The sequence below is a fragment of the Phoenix dactylifera genome, chromosome 6 (genome assembly GCF_009389715.1).
Source record: "Phoenix dactylifera cultivar Barhee BC4 chromosome 6, palm_55x_up_171113_PBpolish2nd_filt_p, whole genome shotgun sequence".
Classification (NCBI taxonomy): domain Eukaryota; kingdom Viridiplantae; phylum Streptophyta; class Magnoliopsida; order Arecales; family Arecaceae; genus Phoenix; species Phoenix dactylifera.
This window is the reverse complement of record NC_052397.1, coordinates 12,374,813-12,393,964: the sequence shown is the minus strand read 5'-3', so window position 1 is coordinate 12,393,964 and position 19,152 is coordinate 12,374,813. Positions and strand designations below refer to the sequence as shown.

The following is a 19,152-nucleotide window of genomic DNA, read 5'->3' as shown; positions in this document are numbered from 1 at the left end:
AAACTGGACGACATCATACTCAGCAAGTTCATAGCAACTTTTTTTTCTTCTTTTTCCTTCTTCTTGTAGAACTCACCAGTGTGCTAGTGACTGCCCCTGAAGTGGGATAAATGAATACTCCAAACCTCCACAATCCCTTGCAAATCTTCTGTTGAGTATGAATATAAAGTTTCCTTTTAAAACATCCCAAACAACTAAATTTTCGAACTAGAGATGCAAAATAGTTCCTGGGAAGTCGCACGCAAAAAAAAAAAAAAAATCATACCCCAGGGCCCAGGGGCAAAACTAGCGCCTCTATTTCTCTAGAATCCATCAAAAATTGGCACATCAGCACAGATCCCCAGTTATATCATTAGTGCAAGGATGTAAAAGCACTACAATACAGGCATAAATATCAGTCTTCAATAGCCAAGAGCAGTACAGCAACATATCTTGAGCCATCTCCCAGGACATCCCAACCTTGAGAAGTATAGCAGCTGATCATAATTAACCACCAGCAATCAATCATTTGGAACATAAACAAAATTCTATTCGCATGCATTACAGTCATGCATGAACAAGGTTTCGTAGGTCACAACAGATGCACAATGAGTAACGAACGATATTGCTCTTGAATATGATCTAAAACTAACATGAGTACTCCTTATCCAGCAAAAATATGGGAGTATATTGTTATAATATCCTCAGAGTCCAGTCATCTGCAATGCGGACGTTGGGCTTCCGGACTGTAATTGCATCCGGGCTTGACCCTCCTCGCAGAGTGAGAGGACCAAGTTCAACGTCAGCCTCATGGTTTCCAGGTTCAATCACAGCTTTCTTTGCCCCCGATGGTAACCCTAGAAGAACAATCCTTTCTATAACGCAGTCTGAAGAGAACTTCCCTCCTAAATTGGCAGGGTGAACATTTACTGATGTTAGCTTGCGATCAGCAAAGATAAAACGGCGATGGATGTATGCCCCTTGCTCGAAGTCATAGCTTTTGCCATCGTCAACATAAAGCTCTCCTTCAGCAGCAAATGAACCATTCAGAGCTACCACCTGATCACACAAAGCAGCATGTGTTCCTAGTGAAACAGCTTTACTTGATGGAGCATATTAAAGATTGACTATTCACTGTCAGAATTTGATGGTGCAAACAGAAAGACCACAGTATTTGGCACCAGGATGCCTTACACCATTCAATGCAACTTCATAGTTATTGCAGCTGGTGATTATGATGCAAGAACGCAACAAACAAAAATAGGAAGGAATTATAAAGCAGTCATTGAAGGACATGGAAAAGGTCCAGCAGCATGTTATGTAGCGGAATAGTATGAATAGCATGGACAGGATCTATCTTTTTTCAATAAATCAACAACAATCACATAGTTTGCATGCATGATAAGAGAGATGTATACAAGCAAAGATGACAAAAGAGCACAAAGAGATGATGAAGATGATGATAGAGGGATTTTTAAGCACCGCATAAGTACTCGCAGCTGGCAAGCCCTCCAAATTACTCGGTAGCCTCCTCCTAGTCTCAAATCTCCAGCTTCTTCCTTCTCTCCATGTTTCTCTCTCTTTTCTAGGCAGTGCCCTATGGTTGCTGCGCCCTTTCTTGGACGCCCCTGGCCAAGAAACTTTAATGTATATGTGATTCTTGCCAAACCCTACACCTTTCCTTATTTATAGCGAAGGGGGCAGCATAGGATGAAACCCTAGGCTCCTCTATACCAGCACAAGTGTAGAAACCACAGGACTCTTGTGTCACCACTCTAGAAATCTCGAGGTATCACGGCCACTAGGATTGAATCCTCCTAGTGGCATCTAGCCAGGGAAAAACCTTAGTAGTTGGTGGCCATCTAGGAAACCCAAAGCTTGGCCGATCGCCTCTAGGGCTTCTAGAAGAAGTCGGCCACCTAGGATTAGCCCTAGGAGCCGGCTACTCTAGTAAACCCCCGTGTAGGATGAGTCCATGTTCAGGTATGAAATATCAGCCTAATATGACTCTCATTATGCCAATCCATATAAACGAATACATATACCAAGGGTTTGATTCACCTGATCAAACCGAGCCTAAGTTTGGTGACAACTCAAGAGAGATCCAAGAAGGTCAAGGTTGATGGACTAGTGTAGGATGCCGAGGCCCTGGATCTTTAAGCTACCATGTTCTTACTAGATGGGTGTATTACAGTCACAATAAAGCAAGGTGGACCAGCCTCCCTATATATAAACATGTATAATTATGCTCATCCTTGGTTGATAGAGTGGATAGAGAAGTCTTCTTTATACATAGCAATTGTTCTTACAATTTAATCCCTCCACCTTCTTCTATCCTCAATTGATTGTTGAGAAAAATCATTACCCCAGCAAACCCATCGTTAATCGATCTCATGGCCCATCAGAATCCTAGATCACGTGCAAACATAACAGAAAATTGATGAGATGCAAAACTAATTTTGAATAATATTTTGTTTATTTGAAATAAATAATAATTACAATATGAACACCAAGTTGGTTAAAACATTGCTTGGTACCAAGACTCCAAGGAGCGATAATCCTTATTGAAATAATCCTTACTCATACTCGTTCCAAGAAGCAATAAACTATTGTGCTCCCTACAAGGGCATGGTCCATAATGTATTCCGAAGGTGCAACCTAGGCAACGAAAAAGGGGCATGATACTTCAACTAGAGGAGCGACCTGTTGGTTCACCAAACCCCGACCCAGCGTATCTCCAGGTCCGAAGGGATTCAACACAAAGAAGAGAGAAAAAAAGGAAGATCACCTCGATGGTTTGAATACAAGAGGCAATTGTCCCATCAAACCACCTAGCCTCATCCAGGTGCCCCATTGTTGATATACAAGTTTGGCTACAAATTTATTGAACTAAAATCATTGTAGAGAGTCATGCCCTCAAGAGAGAGGACTAGTTGCATGATGTGCATACAAGACCATCTAAAACATCTCCAACTCTGATAGTGAACTTCCAAGAGATAGTTGTTCAGTATGACGCGTACCCAACATACCAATGCGGAATCAACTACTATGATGACCACAAGAAAATAACCACTCCGAACTGCTATTGACACTATATATAATGGCAGCCAAAGATACCCAACCTCACCCATACCAACAAACAATTTTCAAGTGTCCAGAATGATCCAACAATTTTCAAGTGTCCAGAATGATCCAATTCTCCCCATGGAAAACATTCCATTCACTTGGTCATTCTGCCAAAACAATGATACTTAATGGACTCTTTTTTGGTTCTAAGGCCGATGTGTGACACGACCCAATATTGTTTATAACTGTGTACAAAGGAGACAGCCATGATATTTCAATTTCTTCCTATGTTGAATATGCAAATGGCTTTTAGGGTGCATCCCACTTCTAACAATCATTGATTATAGAGGAAATAGATCTTAACCCTAATAACAAATTAGAATAGACTACCGTATGTCACTTCATACTTGCAAGGCCACCCACAAGTTACAAAGAACTTCAGACTTAGAATAGGCCATAGAAGATTTGGAAGAAAATGTTGAGCATCCGATAATGGAGAAAAATGCAGGAGATTGGTTCTCTTTGCTAGGGATATGTAACTCATCTACTCACATGACTGACAGACGACTCCATATATATGCTTAAGAGGTTCAGATAACAAAAATGAAGTTGATGTTACCCACTTACAAACAGCACCAACACCTATAGAATCCCACGAAAGGATTGAAGCCAAGATATCAAGTGGAAGAAAAATAAGCTAATGATGATTAGGCAAGGTTGCTTCGGTTTTGATGTCCATCCCAATGATCATGGACAGAGATACTTTGCCTTAGAGCCAACAATCATGGACAGATATGCTGTCTTAAAGAATGTGCAGAATCCTCTATGTTGCCAATAGTGTTCTAGGCTCAAATGGCCCAGAAGAACATGCCCAAATACTCAAAAACACTTCTCTTGGGAGCACGCCAGAGGACTAAATACTTCCCACTGACCAAGATGATCTCCTGTCTACTTGAGGAGAGCAAAAATGAATTCATGTCCTCCAAGATCTTTTCTAGATAAATATTATTATAGTCACTAGCTTGAAAGCAGATCCTAAATGGAGAACTCTTACCCTTCTATATTGATGTCTAGGACCACACAATTTCTAGTAGTACATTGAAACCCGATATCAAGTTGTCCATCTCCAGGCAATCATTACAGATGACACTAGGCCAAACATTAAGTTCCTGAAGGCAAGACCCAACTAAATATTGGCCATAAAATACTCTTATGAACAAAAGAGCCACAAAATATCAATTAAAAAAAATAAACTATTCCAGAAATCTAAAGAATGCTCACTAATTATGTCTTAAGAACCATCATGATTAAGAATGATGAACACAATTTTTGGAATACCAATACAAGCTCTGTTTAAGTTATGAGAGAAGTGGCTGCAAAATAATAACTTGTAAGAACCACTCAAGGAGAATATTCTATGCCCGAACACAAGAAGTGTGTAGATGGAAAAAGCAAAGGACCTTAGTAAAGCACTTTTAGCAAAAATAAAACATACTTTACAAATCGAGAACTCACATATAGAATAAACTATCAAACTACCAGAACATACTCAACTATCCAACATAGAGCTATTAAAAAGTGAAAGCTATAGCCCGATCTCCTGGCAGCACACCATGGCCTATGGTTTGCTAAACCGTACTGAACCGACCAATTTGAAGCATGCCAAACTAGCTGGTTCGGTGCATAACCAGTCGGCTATCAGCACCATATTCGCTTACATCGTTTATAGTCACTCATCCCGACCCTAGTGCCTCTGCATTGTTTTTTCGTCCGATTTCAGCTTCATCTATCCCCTTCCCTTGAAACCCAAATCTCCATCCCATCGCTCGATAATGACGATGACGTCACCAACAAGGTCTGGTAAGTCCCTCTCTCCTCTCCCCTCCCTCTCCCTCTCTCCCTCAACAACAATGACCTCTTGCTCTCTCTCCCTCTCTCCCCCTCACGATGACGGCCTCTCAGCACGCTCTCTCTCGGCCTCTCTCTCCCCCCTCTCTCTCCCTCTCTCCATCCCTCCCTCTCCCTCTCCCTCCCTCTATCTCTCTTTTCCTCTCCTTCTCCCTCTCCCCCTCCCTCTCCGACTCCCTATTACGGTGTGCGCTAGAACAGCATGGTACAGATCTGTACCATGCCAAACAAATCGCCAACCAATATGCCCTCCAATACCAACTCGGCAAACCTTGCCATTGGCCACCTAATAGGATCTCTTTGCATTTAACTACACAGAGCATACAGAAATGGGGTGTTTTAAATCCATGCAGTGAGCATTCTTCTTACAAAGTGAAACAAACCCAAATAGCCCTATGAAGAAAGATGCTTTTAGACAGTTTAGAAGGCACAAGTAAGAAAGGAACAAAATCAAGAGGCACCATCCAATTCACAAGTAGCAGCAAACCAGCAACAAAATCAAGGACTAGCAAAAACTATAGAAACACCGACACCAGTTGTAATTGTTCAAAAAGGTTCTATTTTTCAAGAATTTCTTTATTCTTTTTTTTGTTGCATTCAGTGAGATCTAGTATGAGCAAGTATGGGCGAATGTCAGATAGTCTTTTTGTAAGAAGAAGCACATGTAATTCAAATTACACGTCGCGTCCATATCATACCTGTATAAATACCAATACTCATCAAAGACTTAACGGGTACATGTTTCATACTTGTGTTAAGTATCCTTTTTTCAAAATTTTAAAACAATCTAGATATTTCCTGGATACACCTTAGATATTTTCTCGATACCTCCAAAAAAGAGGAGGGTCAATTTTGTAGTCTATTGATATTAATATTAAAACAAGAAGTATGGATTACAATCTATGAAATAATGACCAATGATGAGCCTGTAAAAGTTAATGCTACCATATAGAGTATAGACTAAATTATTTTATTAGGCTGCTATGCTTTATCGATGCTTTTTTATAATATATAAATATTGATTCATCAGCAATATATATGTATGCATGCATGTATACATACACACAAACAACAGATATAATATATATATATATATATATATATATATATATATATATATATGTACAGACATATGTCTGCAGCACATATGCATGCAAGTCTACATGAATATGCATCCATATATATATATATATATATATATATATATATATATATATATATATATATATATATATATATATTTCTTGGCATATCCTAAACATATCATATCCTACCTTTCAAGATTTATCATATTGGCGAATTTTTGTAGTGCCATATCCGTATTATGTATCCATGACCATGCTTCATATGTCTATTGTATAACTACTGATAAAACACCCAATAACCTTAATATTTCCCCTATAGTCAATAAATGCCAGGCAAACTCTTGAAAGAATCTCATTTGGCATACATCTCATAACATAATGTATTGGATTAAACTAGTGAACTTGGTTGTTATCCAATCCATTCAAATCTTTAGAATATAGTCGACCATATCTTTCATTTTCTAAAACAAGGTAGATGAATTTCAAAACGAACCACGGTCAAGTTTATAGATCATTTTCACACATACACACGAGCACACTCACACACACATTTGCACATATGCAAGTGAATGTGCATGTACTGCAAATCAAAACCTTCTACTTTTATACAAGGTTCGTCGAATCGGTACCGAAACCTGTACCGGTCAGCGACCAGTACGGTTTGGTACCGATTCAAATTGAACCGAATCAACAGGTTCCACAGTGGGTTGTCACAGCCCCACAGTGGGTTGTCACAGCCCCACAGCGGGGCCCCGAATCCGGTTTGCACTGAATCCGAGTAGAACCGAACGGAACTATCCGGTTTCGGCCGGTTTCGGCCACATCCAATCAAATTCCGGCTCCTAGAGGGCCGGAACTGTTTTCCATTGGAGAACCGAACCGGTCGGAGACCGGGTCGCCTCAGTTCGAGCTGAACTAGCCGATTCAGCTCGGTCCAGCAATCCTTACTTTCATATAACTTCTCCAAAGATCTAGATGATATAGACATTCATGAAGAAGTATCTCTTCTTTTTTTCAATATCTCTTCTTTTCCCTCCACAAAATCCTCCCACTGTGGATCTTTCTCTTCCCAATCCAACGGATGGGTTAGGGCAAATCAAGTCAAATCAAGACCCAGATCCTAACTTTGGCTATTTAATCTTATGCCAATCATAATCCTCCAAAACCCATATGTCAGTATACGAACCTAGGGTATGTAGCAAGAAGAAAATAAACTGATAGGAAATTAAGTCCTTAGACTATAGCAGTATCGTGCCTCAATTGGTCAACCCAAAAGGAAGCATACTTTGTTTATATCATGCATATTATTAACAGAAGAACATCAAAGATCAAATTGCATACGACAAACTTATTTTAGATATAGTAGCATTTTTAATTAAACAATCATGAAAGGCGAATTTCCATATACAAGTTTTACAAATGGACCCTATTACTTCAGATAAATGTGTTCATAGAAAGATAAAATTCACATGTATTACAGCACAATTACAGATGGAACCACAAACTAAAAACAAAAGAACATATCTAAGTAAGGATTAAAGGACAAGTTGCCTCTATTATGCACTAAAGTGCAATAAGCTTAATTTTTGAATTTGAGAGGGGGTGGGGAGGGGAGGAGACACAAGGCAAGCATGCAAAATTTAGATTTTATACATCCACAGGAGATACATTCCTTATGAAACAACATAAATATAGGAAGGTTCTTCATTTAATCAAAGTTCTTATTGCTTCTAGAAGACATTATAGATGATCTATGGAGTAAACCCCCTTTTAAATGAATTCAATTAATAGGATAACATCTCAGAACCTATTTCAACATTTAAAAAATAAAATTATCTGAAAATGCCTTGCTGGAAAAAATAATAATACAAAGATTTTTACAGGTCTATGGATTTGTTAAAAATCCATAAACCAATCATATATGATAAGATATAAGGAAATAAAGCAAATCTCATAAATTCATGCGCTTATTTTAATTACATGTTATTATTCAAGCAAAAAAAAAATGAAAATTGAAATTCAACATCTTTCTGACGATGTAAAAGCTTAACCATAGACATGACAAATCATAATTTCATGCTACAATATGCATGTATGCTTTGAACAAATCCCAACATCATTCTGATTAGAATGAATAATAAAGTTGCTTTTTAGACAACATCACATTTCTCTGCCTATCAGATGGAAAATTCACTGCATAAGAGACAACATAAAAGGAAGGCAACATAAAAGGAAATCTAGGGCTCAGCAGGTAACAAAAATCGTAAAGGGTATAAAAGACATACCAGGGTGTAAGGATCATTCACCATTTGAGTGGAACTACGCCTAAATCTGTCCTTCCTGGGTATTATAGTTCCTGCCCTCTGGAAAGTGGGTATGCTGTCTTCCGAAACTTCCAGTTTGTGAGATACACCACCGGTATATGAAACTCCATTTCTCAGGTTATACCAAGACTGCCCATCAGGAAGATAAACTGACACAGATTTTTGCCTCTGTTCAACATCAAGAGTACATAGGAAGAAGTCCTCAAATTGCAGTCGCAGTTAAAAAATATAGACAGATAGATAATAGTAAATAGAGAGTAAATCATATAAGGTACCTCTTCGTAAATCCCTTGGACCAACAAACTTGGCCCAACCATGAAAGCCTCACCACTGTTATATGTTTCTTTATCAGCAGGAAATTCTAGCCAGAGAGGGCGCATCACAGGGATGCCACTTACACTAGCCTCTCTGAATAGCGTATAATAATATGGTAACAATGAATATCGAACATGTACTGCCTCTCTTATCAGGGCAGTGCTGTGCTCTCTGTATCATGGCCAGTGTAATCAAATCAGAAAGTCATAATGTTAGCCAAACGACAAAGAACAATCTCCATGTTTAGAAATTTTTGGGCATTACAGAAATAAGATGTTGTGAGAAGCCAAGATGTATTGAAGTAAGTTGATAGGATAATCAAGTTTCACTAACAAATGGAAATTGGACAAGACAATATATATGTCTGGTTTTTGCATTCATACATGCATATATATATATATATATATATATATATATATATATATATATATATATATATATATATATATATATATATATATATATATATATATATATATATATATAAAGATTAGGAATTTGGAACATATGAAAATGCACTAAGTCTAGCAACATAAAAGCACTAGAAACAATCAGAATTTACTTCCTGACTTAAATTTTTCCATATTACTGCTTATTTTTCTAATAATATATGAAGGACTTGCCGTGAAGGTCCATAGAGTATTCTTGACGCACAACCAAGATATCAAAAATCAAGGGACTGGACAATTCAAGTTCCAGGTCAGTACAGTAAGTATTGCTGTACATACTATACCAGTATAGTGTATTAGCCCACACTGCTCGGGCCAGCTGACCTGGCCATGTTTAGCCTCATTTCTTCCTTTTCTCCCCTGTTTTTAATGCTCATTTTTCATGAAAATATGGTAGCTGTAGTGATTTAAATGCTGGAACCACTATTGATACTCTGGATTGCCAGTTAAATGTGTTTCATGGTGTAATACATAATTTCATATAGCTATCATAAAATGAGAACTATACTTATGCATTTAATACAAAGTCAAGCAGCACAATCTAGCACTTGGAGAGCTCCCTACTACCTTTCACTCACTCTCTCACCTTCACATGATATTTAAGACAAAATAGGGGGATTTAGCTGTCCTGCCCAGTAACAAGAGGTTCGGGCTCATTCTCCTCTTGTTTGGCACTGTTTGGGTGGCCCAGTCCCATATACCGGGGCTTATTGTGGCCCCAAGTACTAGTTCTACAGTATCAGTTGGCATGTGGTCAGGGCCAGAGTGCCTGATAAACCATGAGCAAAATTAAGTTTGCCACTTATGCTACTATGATGAGTAAATTGAACATCAAGCAGGTGAAATAGCATATTTGACAGCCAGTGCAAGAAAGCAGTGTTGAAGGTCCAAAAAGCAACATTCGTCTATAGAACGTCCTAATCGACCCCCAGAGGAATATGTGTTTCTAAAAGATCTTTGATACTATGCCCAATTCCGAAGTTAGTTCTATACATACGACCAGTAACGAGAAAAATAAATGCAATACCTAAATGATGATGAACAATATCGGCCAACCACAAACTTTGCGTTTGTGGATGGAATCCCCCAAAAAGGGTTAGAATGGCAGTTCCGGCTCCTTGGGAAGTACCAAATAAAGGACTACTCGAATCAGGGTTCTGAGCATAAAGATTCCATTGACCTGTAAAAAATGATCCCAATTTGTGGTTGTTTTACATACATAGGTAACTCTGCTCATGGTACATCATTAAACAATAAAAATGTCATCCGTAAATATCAAAAGATGAAGAACAAACTTCTGCATTCACTTGGACTTGACTCACAAAACAAAAGAAATAAATGTCAGAATAAAAGTGTATATTGTATACTATGTCAAATGGTAGCAATAATAGATGAGTGCTTGAATAACAGGAAGGGTGCAAGTTTAAGAGCTGAAGCAAGATTTGAGACTTTTGTGGCAACCATAGTTCCCAGTTACTAAGCTCCTGTGAGTAAGATGGCATACTAGCAATTATGATAATACAAATTCCATGAGACAGTAATGAATATATTACCCGAATAACCAAGGTTCCCGTCTCCTAGTGTCTTGATGGGCATGAGCTCTAAAGAAAGGGTAGTAAGCACCTAGCTGGTACCAACGCACTAACAGTTCTGGTTCTGGGTTGCCAAAGAATCCACCAACATCGGCACCTATATAAATTGCAAATATCAGCCATGTCCACGGAAAAGGAGACAGCAGCGAAGTCTAATGACCAAGTCTACTTACCAGAGAATGTCATGCCAGTAAGACCAAGTGTTAAAATCATTGGAACTGATGCTCTGAGATGGTCCCAATCTGCAGTATTATCTCCAGTCCATACTGCACCATACCGTTGACTTCCAGCAAAGAAAGCCCTTGACAAGACAAATGGCCTATCTTTTCCATTACCTCTCTTTAGAAGTCCATTTGATGTAGCCATGTGGAAGTAGTACCCATATGCATTATGTAACTCTCGGTGCTCTACATCTCCATAATGTATGGCATCCCTAGGCATGCTAATCTGATGAAGACAAAATGATTTTTAAATAGCAGAAGCAGTAAAATATGTTGTTTTAAAGCATCAAATTCACATACACTAACACATGTTGTTCATATAAGGCGTCACATTGTAGTGTTTGATAATTGATATGGTTAAATGCCAAAGAGATCACTTTGAGTCAAAAAAGAAACAATGTACTCAACCTTTGAATTGGTCTGATATACTAAATAACCAGGTCTACAATAGTAAACTTACCGACCGGTAAAAAGAGATAGAGCATCCAGTATCATATGGCATGAAGAACCTGTTTGAGGGTCAAAATTACATTATGTGAAACTCGAGCATAAAAGACAACTGTTCTTTGATGCTCTCTGCTTTTGCTGGCATTTTTACAAACTATGATCTAACAGAAGTGAATATGCACAACACTTATGCTTCGTCCTATATGGTTGACGGAGCAAACTGAAGAATATGCAATATTATTTCTTCTTTTGTTCAAATTAGATTTAAAACAACATCCTTAAATTCAAGCCTAATTCTTCTTCGTCAAGCACGGAAAACTCTAAAAATAGTGGCACGAAAACTTTAACCTTTTTAGTGCAGCCAGAGGAGAATATAATTATCCAACGAGGTAGACAATATACTTAGCAGAAGCAGAGACAAAGGATTGAAAAGGGTTTGGCAAATAAATCATAGATTATCCTTTTTGGAAAAAAGCCAATTGTATATAGAGGCTTCTCGCAGGTTAAGGAGAACATGGTCATGATTTTCTCTAAGGGCTCCTATTGCCCAATAAATGCTCATAATCATTAATTAATGTAATAATAAAAGTTAAATTCTTGTGGAAACTAACAATGAAGGACACCAAGACAACTCTGAAACACAACCCCAGAGGTTCTAAGACTACCTAAACATACAACCAAAAAGAACTTTTAAAAGTATTTTTGGCCAAAGTAGACTCGAAATTTTATTTCAACACTACAAATAAGTGGAAACTAAGCAAACAAGGGACTCAAATAGCTAAATAAAAGAAAGTCTAAAAAAAATATCAAAATAAGAGATATGAGAACTTTCAAGCTTAAAAACAAATACAAGAGAATGAGTCGTAACTGAAAAAGTAGTTGTTTAGGGACCAGACCTAAGCAATTCCACTTGGAGCCCTTCTTCCAACAAGCTAGCATTATTCTGCTTCATTTCTTAGAGTCCTAATTCAGATTTCATCTAGCTTATCACAAACAACAAGGGAGCAACCAATGATACTAAAGATTGAGATAGATATCGGTGCAGACACATTCTTTTATTTTCCCACATTTCCAATCAGCTGTCAAACCCCCCATGATTAGAAGGAAAACTTGTAGAAGAATTAGGTCTATACGACAAAGATTGAGCAACACAAACCAACACATCAAATGTCTCTATATTCTAGTCTCAGTAGTTTCCCCACTAGGTAATCACACAGATGCTCATATCTAGTCTTTGGTGAGTCACCTATTTCTACCCAATATCATGTTGTTTCTTTTTTTACAACCTCAACAGTACCAGAAGGTTCTCTTTCAGAGCAAACTTCTTATTCAAATGCATTGGTCACCATTATCAAATAAATGTTAATTATATATTATGGGCATATACATTTTTCAACAATTTGTTGTTTACCTCCCAGCTCACCCACTCCCATAGCCTTTAGCAGAGTTTATACACATTCATTTTAGATCATTCCCTGGAAAAGAACTTTTAACCAAAAGGTGATCTATGTAAGATAGGGACCGTGGTTGCATATTATCAGAGATGTCCTACCATGTATTAAGAAGAAGAAGAAGAAGAAGAAGAATTAATACATATTTTCGCAAAAGTGAGCTTTCAAATGAGATTTACTCATAAAGTTTCATCTCCACAAAATTAAAAGCTAAAAGTAGCAAGTCATATCAGACATATCATCTTTGATACAAGTTTTGAAGGCACAGTTTCAGGTTCAGTTTTGGCCTGGTCTTTGGGGTCTTATTATTAGCAATTTGATGGCTTTAAAAGTTTGGCTCCATTTTTCAAAATTCCGGCCAACAAATAAGAAAATTTAAAAAAAGAAAAATAAAAGAAGCCAAGAAAATTGTTACATAACATTTTAGAGTATTTTGTATTATATAGATCATTATTTGTGTAGTCTTGACAATTTATGCCTAAAGTTAATGCTACATATAAGTGAAATTAGACTTGCTCATATTTTGTTTTGTGAGTTCATGTGTGACTTCTTGACTTCAGTTATTTGCAAGTTTATTATATTTTACTTTTAGTAGGACACACAAATATATTAATTTGGGTTTTTATATATATTTTTGTCATTAAATGATTGCTTGATCAAATGCCTTGTAACTCGTGTACATAATATTCCTTAAGTTACTAATAATAAGAGTGTTTTCGGGAGGGTCTGCTTATCAAATGTTAAACTTATAATCTATCTCCTCTTTTAACTCAAGAAAAGAAAACAAAAACCACTAAAAAGTGATCCTGCATATCCTACATACTTAATAATAAAAGATAAAATAAATATATAAAAATTTAAAAAACACTAACATTAAACCTAGAAAAAGTCATGTATGGCTTGTTTCAGTCAGTTTCAAACAAAACTGGACTGATACTAGACAATTTCAGCTGAAAGTCACCAAAGCCACAGAAATCGACTAAAACTCAAAACTTGAGGTCAGGTTATATTCATTCTCAGCTGAAAAGGATCAATTTGATCCGAAACTTGAAACATTCCTTCAATATGATTCATAAGAATCAATTCCCTCATTTAGATCAAGCTGTCTCCAATTAAGAGGTGATGGTCATAAAGCAATACAAATCAATAGAAGGAAACATCATATGTTCGCCATAAATGTCATGAATTTATCCAAACTATAAGTGAGTAAAATTGCAAGATTAATTTGAAACAAATCCAGTTATGCATAAAAAATCATTTTTGTTCATATATTTTTGGGTGCTCATAATTCCGTCATAGACAGCTAATTGGCAAAATATCTTAACGTTTAATATAAGATGGGTAGGAAAATGCAAGTATAAAATGGACAGGAGCGAACAAAACTATACATGCACTTAATTATTCAGCGCTAAATCATCTGATTGGTTGATTATTAGAAGGACTCGGTGACAGAGGAATCTTGTTGGAATAAAGAAATATATACATAAATACATAAATATAACTTAGATTTTTTTGGTTTCTTCAAAGAAGATTTTTTTGGTTTCTTCAAAGAAGAATTTTTTAGTGGAAAATCATTGAGGATATTCAAACTGTTGCCTTATGGATCAATGCTTTGTCTAGAGCACAGAGAAATCTTATAAAACCAAAGAAAGCCATACTAGGAGTAATAGCAAAGAAATTCTCAGAAGCCAAGGTCTTAGTTATCCAAAGCAAGTGCAAGTGCACGAGTAGATGGGATTGCAGGTGCAACAAAGTTGATCTCTCAAAAATAATTTCGAATAGGAAGAGCCTAGACAGCAGGTATAGAACAAGTTTGTTCAGAGATTTAGAGGCACATATGGCACCCTATGTAGAAGGTAGAAGTTTCTTGCTAATAAGGACATGATCATTTACTTGAATCCCCTTATTTAAAATTTCACTATATGCTCATAAATTAATTGGACACCCCTTATGTAGGTCACATCAAGCAGGCTTACTGTAACATGTTCCAGTGCCCTTGTAAATAAAGATGAATCCTACAATGTCTACAAATGCCTCCAAAATTTGGACATTTTGTAAGAACTAGATCTTTATTGAGGGTTCCAGCATCTTTGCTATTAATTATCCTCATTACCAGTTAACAAGGATAGAAAAGGGAGGACAGATGAATGTACAATTTTGAAGGACCATAGCAAAATGGCAACTTAACAAGTCACTTGAACTATTGTGCAAAGGTTGATGTTATAATTTTTCCATCAAAGCCTATGGGATTTTAAGTATATTTCAACTATGACAAATTCTATACCTAGCTAATTTAGTCTGAATTTTGGTTATCCAAATGTAGTTTAAAGGACTCAATATTCTTTGACTCCAATCCATTGCTAGGATATCAAAATATCAAATCATTAACCTGTTAACCAAGAAGAAGTAAATTCTGCCTAGCAATGTGTCAAACGTTGTTTTCTGTCTTAGATTGAAGAGCAAACATATAGAGCTTATAAGCCACAGTACAGCTGCATATACCTCGGGGCCATTGAAGACCGAAGGCTCATTCATGTCATTCCATATATACAATGACGGAGTTGAGCCCGCATAGTTCTGAAAGGAGAATTTCTCAGCCCACCATTCTCGTATCTCTGGATTCAACATATCCGGATACGACGAGGAGCCTGGCCAGCACCACCCATCAAAATCCTTCCCTGTGGCGTCCTTCACATAGTACCCCCTCCCGGTTGCCTCCTTGTGTAAGTAGAAGGAATCATCCCGCTTGATGTGAGGGTCAACGATCGTCACCATGTGCCTCCCCTTGGCCGCCAACTTCCCCTGCATCTCCTTTGGGTTGGGGAACAGCAATCTGTCCCACGTGAAGTACCGCTTCCCGTCGGTGTGCTCGATGTCAAGCCACAGCACATCATAAGGAATATCATGCTCGTCGAACCCAGCATCCACAGATGCAACATCCTCCTCGTCCCGGTAATTCCACCGGCACTGATGGTAAGCCACGGCGAACTTCTGCGGCATCGCAGGGGTCCCGGTGATGCCGGTGTACTGCCGCAGTACGTCCTTGGGCTTGGGGCCAACAAAGAAGAAGGCATCAACAACCCCGGCCTCGCTCATCCACAAGGTGTCGATCCTGCCATTGGCCGGCGCGGCCGGGTCGTCCCACCCGGGGGCGAGGACATCAATCTGCATCTCGGCGGCATTGACCCAGAAGAAGCCAGAGGAGGATCGGGCGCCGTGGGAGAGCATGAAAGGAATGGAGCCATAGAGCCCAAAGGGAGAATCATGGAGGTACTCGAACACATCAAGGTTAAAGAGACGATAAGGCTCCGAGTACTCGATGCCGGGACCGCTGGTGGGGCGGAGGGCGAGGGACGTGGACGCGTGCTCGGGGATGCCGTAGACGAAGTCAGCGCCGTGGAACGAGACGTCGAAGCTGATCGACTGGGGACCGTGGGGCCGGGTGTCGGTGTGGCCCCGGAACTGCTCCTCCCAGTCCTCGCCGTCGTTCTTCTTGTCTCTCAGCTGCTCGAAGTCGAAGAGTCCGTGGGAATTGAGGGAGACGACGGGCTCTCGCAAGCCCTTCCGGCGGACCTGAATCTCGAAGGGGTCGTGGACGAGGACGGCCTCGAAGCCGTCTGCGAGGTAGAAGGAGGAGGATCCGGAGGCAGGGGAGGAGAGTCGGGAGAGCCAGAGGCGGCGGTCGTCAAGGTCGGGGAGGAGGGCGTCGGGGACCTGGAAGCGGCGGCGGGGGGCGGAGGTATCCTCGTCGATATGGAGGCGGAGGACGCCGCCCTGGTAGACGGAGATGCGGAGGAGGAGGGGGCGAGGGGGAACGGTGTCGGATTCGGGGTCGTCGACGGCGGTGGCCTGGCGGAGGGGTTGCGAGGGGAGGAGGCGGGCGGCGACGGTGCCGTCGGAGATGGAGACGTCCGCGACGGAGAGGGAGGGGACGGAGTGGGGCTTGCGGCCGCGGGCGCGCTTGCAGAAGGGGGTCTGTTTGCAGTTCCGGAACTCGTCCTTCTTCCAGGCGGAAGCGGCGGAGAAGAGGAGGAGGAGGAGGAGGAGAGGGACGAGGAGGAGGATCCGCGGAGATCGACTGGCCGGCGACAGCATGGTGGCGGCGGCGGCGGCTGGGGGGCGGGGGGGGGTTGGTGATGATGGGAGACGGGAGCTCTCAGGCCATGGAAGGGACTCTGTTACGGCTGGTCTGGTGGTTTTAAGGCAGCGAGTGGAAGGGGGGGGTGGTCTCGGAAGTAACCGCGGCCGTTGGATGGCGATCGAGCCGAGCTTTATCGAGCATGGTTCTGATCAAGCTTGCAGCCTTGCATAAACTTCAAGATCATGATTTGTTTATTATTATTTCGAGCTTGGAGTTTAATTTCAAATCAAGCCGATCACGAACTTATTTGATTAGTCTAATAATCGTAGATGAATCTAAAATTAATAATGAGATTAAATGAAGCTTGGTTCAAGATTGAATGAAAGCTCAGTTTTTTAATTTCAAATTTGGTTTAAGATTTCCCTCAAACCTAAATTAACACTTAATTGATCTAAAGAATAAAAGGTGAGGAACCCCGCATTAGGCTTTCGAGTTTCTCTATTCGAGAGAGCTCCTTGGCCTGGGCTCTCGAAGCTTATAAGCTTGTGGTATAGTTTGTACTTACATTAAGTTGTGGTCTCCATCTCAGTCTCGTGCCTTCATTCCGTCGGTATAGGTATACAGTAAAATACCTGCCCCAAAGTCCCATTAGTTGAGTGCTGTCAGTCAGTGTTCTCAAATTCCATATCTCTATAGTCTCCAGCAAGTGGAGGATGAAAGAAAGACGTTTCCGCTTTTCTGCCAAAAGAGCTCATGTAGTTCTCAGAATACACCTACTTGCAGGCATTTTTGTTAAGTAGTTCTTTTTTTTACCAACAATACTCACTGACTGAGTCTTAGGGGTTAGCCCGTCCTTGGAGGCGAATCTCTTTTAAAGACAGTGACTACACACCTCGGACCAACTACAAGTACTATTTATTTTATTGTGGATCAAAAGAAAACGACGTCGAAGAGGTACGCATTGGAATGGGTTGTTTCAGTGAAATTAAATTATTTGTGGTTTATTTGAGTTCTTATAAGGTGTTATTCCAACAATTTTTTGAAAGAGATTTGTTTCTGAAACACAAAAATAGATAAATTTAAGAACTCATTAAACGATATTCTGAAACCCAAGCCATTCGACAGAAAGAATTTTGTTAGATGACAAACAAAGATGGAGTCTTGGTTAGACATATTAGACTTATATTATGTGGTTTCAAACAATCCTTCAACTAAGGACCCAATGGATCATGAACTCGGCATATCAGCTCCTAAATATAAATTTGAAAGAGATGATTATTTGTACAAAAGTTTGATACTCAGTGCACTAAATGATAACTTATATGACATCTACTCTAAAGTTGAAAGTACATCTAAGACATTATGGGATGAACTTGAGTCGAAATATGGTAAAGAAACCGAATCAGAAGAAAAATTCATCATAGGAGAATATTTTTCCTACAAAATGGTAGATCACAAATCAGTAATTGATCAAGCACATGAAGTCCAAAATATAGTGGCGAAGATCATCACGATGGGAATCCCTATTGATGAGAGAATTCAGGCGGCAACCCTCATAGAAAAGCTCCCATCTACCTGGACAAATTTTAAAGTCTCTTTAAAGCATAAGAGACACACCCTCCCTTTGGATCAAGTATTAGTGTCCCTTCAAATAGAAGAAAAATATAGAAATAACCATAAACATGACTTGGTTAATGACTTAGAAGTTAGTGCAAAGGCAAACTTAGTGGAAACGAAGAAAACTAACTTCGCGAGGAATAAACCCAAGAAACACTTTGAGAAGCCAAAACCGAAGATTCAAAAGGAATAGAGCAAAAGAACATGTTATGATTGTGGAAAACCAGGAAACTATGCCAAACAATGTAGACATAGAAAGGACAAGATCAAGGGGCAAGGTGACAAAGTAACTCCTCAAGCAAATATGATAACCAGTTCTGGCTTTACTGGAACCAAGGACAAGTTAGTAATCTCAAAATTTGAATTAAATCTAGCTTACAATCCAACCAAATGGTGGATTGATACAGGAGCTATTATCCATATTTGTTCTGATATTTTCTCTTTTTCTTTCTACTAGGAGGTTAAAGGAGACCTATGACCATGGGCAACTCCAGTGTTGCACAAGTGATTGGAGAAGGAGAAGTAAAATTAAAGTTCACATCTGGAAAGATTCTTACTCTCCATAACATGCAACATGTGCCAGATGTTTGCAAGAATCTTGTTAGTGATTTTCTTTT

The 19,152-nt window shown here is 39.2% G+C and overlaps 1 protein-coding gene across 1 annotated transcript; it reads right to left on the bottom strand.

Moving 5' to 3' along the window:
* Window positions 1–366: 366 nt before the first annotated feature.
* LOC103715923 (probable glucan 1,3-alpha-glucosidase) lies at window positions 367–17,012 on the bottom strand. Its single transcript, XM_008803722.4, has 6 exons — window positions 15,340–17,012; window positions 10,892–11,165; window positions 10,680–10,815; window positions 8,638–8,848; window positions 8,324–8,530; window positions 367–1,038 (listed from the first exon to the last, which is right to left on the bottom strand). The coding sequence occupies exons 1-6, from the start codon at window positions 16,930–16,932 to the stop codon at window positions 673–675; spliced, it is 2,787 nt and encodes a 928-aa protein (XP_008801944.2). The 5' UTR covers window positions 16,933–17,012; the 3' UTR covers window positions 367–672.
* Between the last annotated feature and the right edge of the window lie 2,140 nt (window positions 17,013–19,152).